At 31.8% G+C, this 10,805-nt stretch overlaps 2 protein-coding genes across 4 annotated transcripts; one reads left to right on the top strand and one right to left on the bottom strand.

The window, feature by feature from the left end:
• Nucleotides 1-321: 321 nt before the first annotated feature.
• On the bottom strand, nt 322-881 carry RpS29 (ribosomal protein S29). Its single transcript, XM_088189913.1, has 3 exons — nt 774-881; nt 521-620; nt 322-453 (listed from the first exon to the last, which is right to left on the bottom strand). The coding sequence occupies exons 1-3, from the start codon at nt 833-835 to the stop codon at nt 445-447; spliced, it is 171 nt and encodes a 56-aa protein (XP_088046039.1). The 5' UTR covers nt 836-881; the 3' UTR covers nt 322-444.
• Nucleotides 882-3,432: 2,551 nt separating this feature from the next.
• On the top strand, nt 3,433-10,563 carry Art1 (arginine methyltransferase 1). Of its 3 annotated transcripts, none has more exons than XM_088189759.1 (9): nt 3,433-3,481; nt 3,592-3,668; nt 7,918-8,075; nt 8,142-8,306; nt 8,373-8,527; nt 8,605-8,752; nt 9,026-9,115; nt 9,189-9,338; nt 9,705-10,563. In XM_088189759.1, exons 2-9 carry the CDS (start codon nt 3,602-3,604, stop codon nt 9,846-9,848), a joined length of 1,077 nt encoding a protein of 358 aa, XP_088045885.1. In that variant the 5' UTR covers nt 3,433-3,481; nt 3,592-3,601; the 3' UTR covers nt 9,849-10,563. The 3 variants fall into 3 exon arrangements, with proteins under 3 accessions (XP_088045885.1, XP_088045884.1, XP_088045883.1); XM_088189758.1 differs by having other exon boundaries at nt 3,458-3,504; XM_088189757.1 differs by having other exon boundaries at nt 3,458-3,668.
• Nucleotides 10,564-10,805: the final 242 nt, after the last annotated feature.

Below are 10,805 nucleotides of genomic sequence, written 5' to 3' on the forward strand. Positions count from 1 at the left end.
TTATCGAATAAAGGATTTGTAACGTTCTTTTCCAAATGTAAAAATTAAATTTCCGCTTACAATCTTTCACCCTATGGTAAATTCTTTATGAAATTATTGACAAAGGTATTCAATTTGTTGATAAAATTTCCCAAGTTGTATGCGCTTCTGAGGAGCTATATTGTTCTTTCGTTATCTAATAGATTCGGATTAGATTATAAGTGAGCTACACGAAACTTGGTAATACATAATGGGAGTATTACTAAAGTTCATATGAAAGCTCACTTACGATCTCTATTTAAATATGCATGGAAATCAGTAAGGGAGTAATACAAATACAAGTTTTAGATTTTAGCTGAAGTACATTTTAATAAAAATATGCCCCGTTGGCTTATCATAAATATTACATTAAACTTAAAATAACATATTGTTTATTGTAATGTAACTTCAGTGGATGGGTTTGGTTTAGTCCAGCTGAAAAAAAAAAAAAAAACAGTTAATACAATGCAGAATAATGATAAAAATTCAATAGGCAACATACCTTCTTGAAACCAATTTTGTTGGAGTACTCTCTGAAACACTGTCTACACAGGTTCAGTCCGTATTTGCGGATGAGGCCATGTTTGTTGGAGCAGGCTCGGCTAAAACCATGAATAAACGAATTAGCAACAGAAAAGCGTGCAACACGCGCGAAGTGACACTTTGGCTCTTAACCTCACTTTTCGACGCGCGAGTCGAAATCGCCAGCGGGGCGCTGTGAGCAGTTATGTGCGAAAAATTGCGGCGGTAATTACCAAGAGCGAGAGCCTGGGCCATATTTGCGCGGGTGAGAGTACCAGATGTTCTCGTGACCCATGTTTGCGAACGACGGTATGCAGACACCAGCAGCCCGACGGGAAAGAGAAGGCTAGGGCGACGCACGCCGGAACACGGATAGCGGTCTTAAGAGAACGTTTCACGCCCATATTCTGAATATTGAGAGAATTTTCATTTGCTTATAATAGAGTATCAAATAAATTTGATAATATTATTTTGGGGCTAGGTTTACCATAATTTTTAAAGTGTGCTAGGTTGGGTTAGCTAGTTAGCTGAAACAAAAGCCATTGTAATACATATTCAATAGTAGGTCGCAATGAACCTTCTCCCCGAATGTCTAAAAAATGTACGATTATTTTTTAGTGATGTATTTTGCAAGTTCCATGTGACCGTTCATTCTACCTATGTTGTGGAAAGTCTTTATTTTAACTCTAAGTAATTTCATGCTTTTAATGTTTATTTATAATAAAAGTGTTGTCGGAATTACTACGTAAAAGCTATACAAACAGGTGGCACTCTAGTAACACTGATGTGACGGCAGGGTGATCACATTTATCGTCATATATACAGTAGTGCCTTAACTTATCAGTTTAATTCGTTCGGTGACGGAGCTCGTAACTGATATTACTCGTATGTTAAATCATTTATACTCATTGATATGAATTAAAATGCCAATAATCCATTTCAATGAAAAAAATAAAATAAATTAACGGCAGTTGAAATGGTAAATGCATACTGCATAAATTATTGATAAAAGTTTATTTTAGTTAGGCAGTATGATTTTTTCAAAAAAACTCGTAATTCAAGTCACTCATAAGTCGAGGTTCCATTGTAAATATATGTAGAATATAACATGTAACTAAACCATATATCATTCGATTCAATTTGTGTCTGATTTCTATCCATCACAACACAAAGGGTCAACGGTCAAAGTTTATAATCCCTTTTTTAAATTTAAGAAAAAAATATAATTAAAATAAAAAAAGGAAACCTTAATGCAATTTTAATTATCTATTGGAAAAATTAAGCATAACAAATAAACGTGACAATCCTAAGAGACGATTGTTGACTACTTTATTAAATATATATTTATTAGTTAGTATTATTAAAACATTTCAATAAACGTCCAGTTAACTTTAAAATTTTGAAGTAAAATGAAAAAATATTTTTGTGAATAATGACAGTTAAATACCAAAATTTTTTTCGCTGTCTGATAAAAATCTATTTTTAATAATTAATATAGCTATGATATTTTTTACATTATGTTAAACTATCCAAAATAAAATTGTATCAGTTTTATTATAATATTTTTGGGGAAAGAGGTAAATATACAAATATTTCATTTTAATTGTTATGAAATATGCCTTCTGGAGTTTTTGCCCCCGTATTTATATGATCGGCTGGCTTCTGTGATCCGCGGTCCGAGTACGGGATTGATCGACAGTGAGTTTTCGAGAAATAGGTCGTTACAAATTGCCACAATACATTCAATACACTCGTGGCTTTCCACGAAGTTTGAAGGGTGAACTTTTTTTAACACCTAATCTATGTAAATTCTTCCATGTTCAGTTGGTGTTTTATCTGAAATTTATATGGGTGTAGGTGCGAGTCCAGATGCAAAATGCGCCAAAGGGAGCCAGAAGAAATGCCCGAATAGCTGCAAATGCAGACAAATCGACAATTTCGGGTCTTCAGTCACATTTTCACTTACTTACATCAGCAAAATTTTTGGCTTAACGGGTGCTACGAAGATGCACAGCTGTTACCTTATATCCAACATTTGCAGTCTTATTACGTTGCGAATTGTTTGCCGTAAATTTCGATACACAGTTCGTACAGAATTGATATTTGTGTAGAAAAATAGAACAATTTTAACGCGTTGAGCTGTGTTGTTGTAAACTCACATTTGACACTTTGAACTCTATATATAATTAGACGTGTACAATTTATATATCTAAAACATGTATTTTATCAAACCTTCCAGACCCTGTATTCAGTTACAAACAATCACAATGTACAGTGTTCATATATGTAATTATAGAAAGATGAGTTAGGGATTGATGAATGTGCATAGAAAAACCGAGGGATAGAATTGGATCAACCTGTATTAATGTCTAAACGACGGATATAAAAATAGTAATATGAATAATTTTATAAGATAACTAGTATTTATTCTGTGTGCAACATGCTAAGCGTATCGAATTTTTAGTACCTAAATTAAGCATAATGTATATTTTTTATGAATCGTTAATGTGTAACGTTTTCACGCATGAATAATTTAAAGTTAAATTATCGCATTATGTAATCGTGTGTTGAAATTTGAATTTGTCACGCTGTATAAAGTGTAAGTGTATAAAGGATTGTCGCATTTATATCGAGCAATAGTTATAATTTGACTGTCGTGACAACTGTCAATATGTTATTTTTATTATTGGCTGTGCTTATTTTGTTTGCTTGTTGCTCAAAGCGATACAAGCAAACCACGCGAGATTATATGAAAATATGTTGGTATTGCAGCATAATGGCTTTAAAATTATTGTAATTAAAATTTGAAAATATAAATGTTTTTTTTTGTTTTAATATGGGGGGGAGGGGGATGATTCGTCGAAGCGCAAAAATGCGCGCTTGTTAATTTTTGCACACTGGCCACACTAGATCCCTCACCTTCTCTTTCTTCTTAGCTTCGGTTAGTCGCTTAACCTTAATTTGGTACACATTTTTCGCGCTAACACGTTTCTGTGACTGCGTATCTTCGTTCGTACCGCATTAATTGATTAACCTTAATTCGTTTCTCAGATCGAATACAATGGAAAACATGGACGTTAATAATACCGGCGAAACCTCAGCATCCACACCTGTCGACAATGGCAACGGTGAGTTGATAATTCGTCCAATTATTTGCTGTAAGCTTTCATCGCCCATGATGGAGCAGAGTGCGCGTAGATATAATTAAAATCGTGAATCATAGTCACATTTTTTTCACTCAGGGTCAGCCATTTTTTAAATCGTTCTTTTGTTGGTTAGCATTTAGTATTGATTGTTTCCGTAAGGCCTTTCGTATACGACCCATTAATAAATATTAAATTTGTTCAATTATACACTCCATAAACCATTTGAAAAGTAGACAAATCATTAAAAAAACTATCTTAACTATATTTGGCATACAGTATATATTCTCCAACGATAGTAAGTAAAACGATTGTGTTTACTATGGTTGGCAACGCGAGTCTCGTGATTTCAGTGATATTGCGTTGTGTACCAAGGGCCTAAGTCGAAATACAAAAACTACTATTTCATTAATAGAAAATCAAATCTTATTCCATGTCACTAACAAAACTTTAACCCTTTAGACGCCAGTGACGTGCCTGCACGCCAAAGCTGTCGGACCGTCAAACGCCAGCGCGTGCAGGCACGCAAATGTTATTACGGACACATTTATTAATAAAATTGATTTTTTTTTCGTTAATTTAATACAGAGACATCTATTAAATGGAATGTGATCGTTAAAAAGTGCAATTTTTGAACCATTCTTTTATTATTTACGATCGAGCATACAGACGTTGTTAGGGCTGCTACAATGTTTTTTTTAAATGATAAAAAAACACAATTTTTTGTAAAAAAAAAACATTTGTAGAATTTGAATTTTGTTTTTGTTTATATTATAACATTATTGCCATATTTTTTTTTTTTTAATTTTTTTGACAAAGTTGAAATTTTTTAAATATATGAAGTAGTCGCCATTTTGATAAAAGATTTTGATTAAAACAACGGAAATTATATTGTCCCATACAAATATTAAAAACAACCAAAAACATATAATATAAACCACATACAATATAAATTACATATAATATTTGTGTGTGGCAGCCCTGACAGTGGTTTTTAAAACTTGTTATTTCTGTGCTTTTTTTTCACTTTTATGTTAAAATTAATAAAAAGGAAAGTAAACAGTGATTTTCCAGGTAAATAATGTTCCTCTTTCATAATAATTTAAAGGGTTGAAAATGGTGGCCTACAGAGCAAATTCATAGAAATTTGCTTGGCGTTGAACTGGTTAAAGGCCTTGCCAAACAGAGCGAAGCGAAGGCGTGGCGAAAGCGAGCCGAGGCAAAAGCGAACTGCAGGACGAAAAAGTATTCGCTAAATTAATTTTGAAAATGTTGAGTGAAACAGATTCAGACGACGATATTTTATTTTTGACTGTTTTATTATTAAAAAAATAAGAAAAATGCCAAAGAATTTGGGTACACGACATAAATAAAACCCGGAAAGACTGGAGAGTATCATAGGCTCCGTAATTAAATCTTATGAAGACCGATTTTACACTTACTTTCGTATGTCTAATGAATAGTTTGTAAACAATAACAACCGGTACGCTTCGCGTCTCGCGTTCGCTCTGTCTGTCGTCTTCCATACAAAGTCATATAATACTACTATCGCGCTCACGCTTCGAGTTCGCTTTCTGTGTGACGAGACTGGAAGGACTCAGTGTATTACAAAATAAAAACGCCTTCGCTTCGCTCTCTGTTTGACAAGGCCTTTATATTTATATACTGATAGTATCAACACAACTTATTATTTATATGTACAGTGGTCGATCTTGTTTTGCTCACCGTTTTGAGGTACCCCAGCTATAGTCTATTTATTTTCAAGAGTCAGTGCGCAAGAACATTGTTTAACGCGTAATCATAACATGCTTTTAAATTTCTGCCCTGTGATTGGTCGTTCGCCGTAAGATCAATCGTTTCATTGAGAACGACCAATCACAAGGCAGAAATTTAAGAGCACATTTTGATTACGCGTTAAACAATGTTCTTGCGCACTGACTCTTGAAAATAAATAGACTATAGTTATATATTTACACATTTGTTCTAAATGATCTTTATATAAAATTATACCAATAAATTAACTCATAACAAAAAATATTTAAAATAAATTATCGAAATTTAATAATAAAAATTATAGCAATAGAACGTTGAGAATCACTGATTTTTTTATAATTTACTATAAATGCAATATAAAATAATAATAAATATTTGTATAACAGAAATAACCACTAAAAAATTTTAAAAGGGTTAAATCAGTCATTAAAATATTTTTAATTGTTATTCAAACTATGAAAAAGCATGCATAAAATAAAGTCAACTACTTTATATATTAATTCAAAAATCTTAGATTTATTCTGAATAACTATTTTTCTCAAATATGCACATTTTTACAATTCTTTTTTTCCACTTTCAATAGTTCAAAAATCTACACTCATTGCCATGCTTGTTATATTTTGCCTACTGACTCCTTTCTGAAGACTATACGAACTTAAAGCAAGTTAACACAATACGGCAGATAAGAATCTTCATTTCGCCAACACTTGTCGGTTAAAAGCAAGAGCCAATGACGAAACTTTTTTTGTACTGCAATTTACGTTTTTGTTCATCCGTTGTAAACATTTACCATTTAGGCCGACACATTTGTTTTAAATTGTTTTGAAATAATCTCTAAATGTTTGCTTCCAAATCCAGCAAAGCTATTTGAAACAGTCGCTTGCAAATTATTTTATGGCAAGAAGCAAGTGAATATAAAAAAAATATACATCTATTCGACAATGGTTTCATGTGATTAAAATTCCAGTCGCTATGTTGACAAAATCGGTTACAAGTGAGGAATCGATCTATTTTTGGTTCTCAAGCTGAAGAGTTCTCAAACCATGGATTCTCAAATTGTTCATCACCCACTTTATGACAAAATTTTTCATTACCCTCTAAAAGACTATTTCTATATCATTTTATATTTGCATATTATTTAGAGTAAGAATAAATATTAAATGGTTAGAATAAAAACAGCATATGGCCAGAATAAAAATATAGGACTATCAGAATTAAAATGTAGGACGATTATGTGAATTTAAAAAATATAACATTTATAAATATAAATGGCCAATTAATTATTTATTTTGGAAATATCTTATAAAGTCGCTTGCACCAAAACTTGAACACCCCATAAATAACTCTCAATGAAACTATTTAACCGTCATAGTGCTATTAGCACTAGTTAATTAGCGAAAACAGTGCGTTAGTACTATAACGGTTAATTGTATGTAGAGTATGCTCGCGATAAGGATTTCGGTTTGTAGTTGTATGCGTATACATCATGACTCAAAATGTTATTTATTTTTTTATTGAAAAAAATACTTGTTTATTTAACATACATTTATGATATTACAAATAGTCCTTTATAAATTGGTAAACATTATAATTTATTTCCTTGGATTGGGCGGAAAGTGGTCTTCCTTTTCCGAGTTTAGACATTATTCTAAAAGTATTAAATTAACCTAATCAAAACACAATAATACAATAAATTTAATTTTTATAATAATTGTTACCTTACTTTTTAAAATAAATATTAGAAAATAAAATCAAGAACTTTTCGTGTCTTACTGCACTTCAAAAATGAATAACAGTGATGACGAATTAACGAATGTCGTTAAAAGAGAAAGCGAGACAACGAAGAATTTAAGTCAATATGCATACACACCAATATCGCTTCTTTTTCTCTTATATCTGTATATAATACATTTGTAAAACAGAATCCTTATCACAAGCGTACTTTAGGACGCGAAGGTATTCAGAGACGAACGAAGCGGGAATAACGATAGCGGCAGCGGGGAGCACGCTTTATAAAAATAGTATTCGTAATTCAAAATAAATAAGTACCTTAATCGTTTGGGCCTAACCCACAGGTACACCGATGATTACAGCAGCCACTTTATAAGATCCTAAAACGGATTACATTTTATGCAAAATATTTTTACTTTATTTAAATATAAAATGCCTAAAACATTTTCGCACATTCTTTTTGAACAAAAAACTTTTTAACCTCCATCGCCCACTAAATTCCCTCAGAGCTAGCATTGCCCACCGAGATTCGTCCATCGCCTACCGGTAGGCGATATTACCCATTTTGAGAACCTATAGTCCAAAATATAAAAACTAAACCATGATACTGTTTATTTTCCCTTCCTCGAAATTAAATAATCATTTTTATACATTATTTAAATTATGAAGAAATTTGATTACTGCTAGTTAAATGCCATGTATTTGCTAATATTTAATATTGTCATTTCAGGTCCCAACGATGTTCCAACCGAAGAAATGACTTCCAGAGATTACTACTTTGACTCATACGCCCATTTCGGCATCCACGAAGAGATGCTGAAGGACGAAGTTAGAACAGTAACTTACAGAAATGCCATGTATCACAACAGGCATTTATTCATTGGCAAAGTGAGCATATCATAATAAAATTTTAACAAACATCAATGATATTTTAACATATATTTTTAAATTTAGACGGTACTAGATATCGGTTGCGGCACTGGCATTTTATCGATGTTCGCCGCCAAAGCTGGTGCAACTAAAGTCATTGCGATAGAATGCTCCAATATCGTCGATTATGCCAGAAAGATCGTCGAAGCTAACGACTTAGCACATATAATCACCGTTGTCAAAGGAAAAGTATGTATATTTAATATAATTATAATCTTAAGTTACGTTATTCGTCTAATTTTTATAAAATTTCAGGTTGAAGAAGTCGCTCTTCCCGACGGTATCGAAGGCGTCGATATCATAATCTCGGAATGGATGGGCTATTGCCTCTTTTACGAGAGTATGTTAGATACGGTGCTTTATGCTCGTGATAAATGGCTCAAGCCTGACGGTCTGCTATTCCCCGATAGGTCTATATCTGAACTATGTATTTTCGTATATATTGATTAAGTTTAAAAGATTTAATTTTGTGTTTTATTGTGTTTAGATGTTCTTTGTTTATTTGCGGTATTGAAGATAGACAGTACAAAGATGAGAAAATCAACTGGTGGAATAACGTGTACGGCTTTGATATGAGCTCGATTCGGAAAGTTGCCATCTCTGAGCCGCTTGTCGATGTTGTCGATCCTAAACAGGTATAAAACTAACTGAGAAACTTATAAAATTTTTGCACATTCTTAAAATATTTAAACCACTGGTAATATATGGATGAAAAATATTATAAATAAAGACCAATTTGCAGAGTAAATTGGGGATATGTCTGAATATATTTTATGTAATATAATATTCTCCGAAATATAATTCCCACATATTTTATAATTTTGCAAAAATCGCATAATCTAATTATCTTACTTATATAATATATTATCAAAAAATAGTTTTATTTTAAAATATAATTTATATTTAAGGTTGTCACAAATTCGTCATTATTGATCGAAGTCGATTTGTATACTGTTACAAAAGCAGATTTGGACTTTTCATCTAAGTTCAATCTAGTGGTAAGTTATTTTTTTCTAAAGTATGTTTTTTTTGAAAAAAATTTTTTTTTACTAATTATTGATTATAATTTAGGTGCGACGAAACGATTACATTCAAGCCTTAGTGACATTCTTCAACGTTGAGTTCACCAAGTCCCACAAGCGGCTGACATTCAACACTGCTCCTGACGCACCATATACACATTGGAAGCAAACTGTGTTTTACTTTGATGATTTCATGACGGTAAATTATATTTAGAGTTCATAAAGACTATTTTTAAACTAGTATCGTAAAGAGTACATCAAAAGGTTTCTGTATGTTATTACTTGTGATATATATAATTTGTTAATAATAAGTAATTACATTTATAAGTATTAATCTAATTCATAATATCTATGATCTTTTATTGTTTTTTATGAAAATATTTTAAAATCCACCCAATCAATTATACATGAATATAATTCACTCGCAGCAAATTTCATGTTTATTATATCATATATATAGCATCAATCATAATATGTGCAGCTTAGAATATTTGTATTAATAATGTAATTTTAGTGAAAAAATTTTTTTTCCCTAAATTAAAAAGATTTTATTGCATTGTTTCAGGTGAAAAAAGGTGAAGAGATAACTGGCTGTTTTTCGATGAAGCCTAACGAACGCAACAACCGCGACTTGGACTTTAACATTCAGATTGGTTTCAAAGGCGAGCTGTGCACAGTCATGGAGAACAATACTTATAGAATGCGCTAATTTTCTTCGATTAAATTAATTGACTAATTAACGATTAAATTAATTGACCTTACGTTTAGTGTTATAAAAAAACCCTTGTACGTGTTTTTTTAATTCTGCCCCACCAGGCATGTTTATGTATGTAATATGTATAACTAGATTAAATAGTTTTTAATCATTAGCGTAATTGAATTTACGCTGGTATTACAATATATGAACCATTTTGAACGATCTGACAAGGTAGCGTTTAGTCATCATCATTTTAAACGTTGATATGAACGGTTGAGCTGTACGTGTATAGTTTATTTTGTTCATATGATATACATATATGTATGTAAAATCTCTCCTCCATAACCAACCAGTACTGGCCTAAGTTTGTATCTTTTATTTTTATATTTTTCGTCGTCGCGTAGCCTGTGGGTGGCTCGTTGTGCGACTCACTCCGTAACTGTGATTTTAACGTCTTAAAATCTAGGTTTTATTATTAGTGTATAAGTGCGCTCTGTATTGTTTGGTTTGTACATTGTGTTTTCCGTGCTATTGTATAATGACCGTATTAAAAACATTCGAAAGTAATATATGATACGCAATGGTAACGAAGACATAGTGAATTGATAACGAGTGCCACAAAACGATCAATGAGTATAATAATTTTTTGGACAGTTTAACTGACGGGCGTTATTTATTCGATTGTTGTGTGCCCTTAATACAAAATAAACTAGTTTTGTGCTATATATATTAATTTATTGTTATTTTAAATCCTTAAATAATTTCCAATCCTCACTCCTTTGTAAATAGTAACAACAGTATACTAGGAAATGGATTATATTGTGGTTTTGTTTTATTTACCTTCTATGTTAGATGAGTGACATCTGTCGGTATCGTAAGAAACTTGATACAAATTATGTTAGATTGTTTTCACATGTATAATTTAGTACATATCAGTAAAGTAGACCCCCGCACTAACACGGTAAATTA

This window comes from Plectrocnemia conspersa, unplaced genomic scaffold (assembly GCF_051122295.1).
Source record: "Plectrocnemia conspersa isolate PC_06_02 unplaced genomic scaffold, ASM5112229v1 ptg000008l, whole genome shotgun sequence".
In the NCBI taxonomy this organism is placed as follows: Eukaryota; Metazoa; Arthropoda; class Insecta; order Trichoptera; family Polycentropodidae; genus Plectrocnemia; species Plectrocnemia conspersa.

What these genes read in the sequence shown, in the direction of transcription:
- RpS29 (XM_088189913.1), bottom strand. Translation starts at nt 835, where the DNA reads ATGGGTCACGAGAACATCTGGTACTCTCACCCGCGCAAATATGGCCCA. An exon ending in GGCCCAGGCTCTCGCTCTTG is followed by an intron (nt 621 to 773) that starts GTAATTACCGCC and finishes TCATGGTTTTAG; the next exon opens with CCGAGCCTGCTCCAACAAAC.
- Art1 (XM_088189759.1), top strand. Translation starts at nt 3,602, where the DNA reads ATGGAAAACATGGACGTTAATAATACCGGCGAAACCTCAGCATCCACA. An exon ending in TCACCGTTGTCAAAGGAAAA is followed by an intron (nt 8,307 to 8,372) that starts GTATGTATATTT and finishes ATAAAATTTCAG; the next exon opens with GTTGAAGAAGTCGCTCTTCC. An exon ending in ACTTTGATGATTTCATGACG is followed by an intron (nt 9,339 to 9,704) that starts GTAAATTATATT and finishes GCATTGTTTCAG; the next exon opens with GTGAAAAAAGGTGAAGAGAT.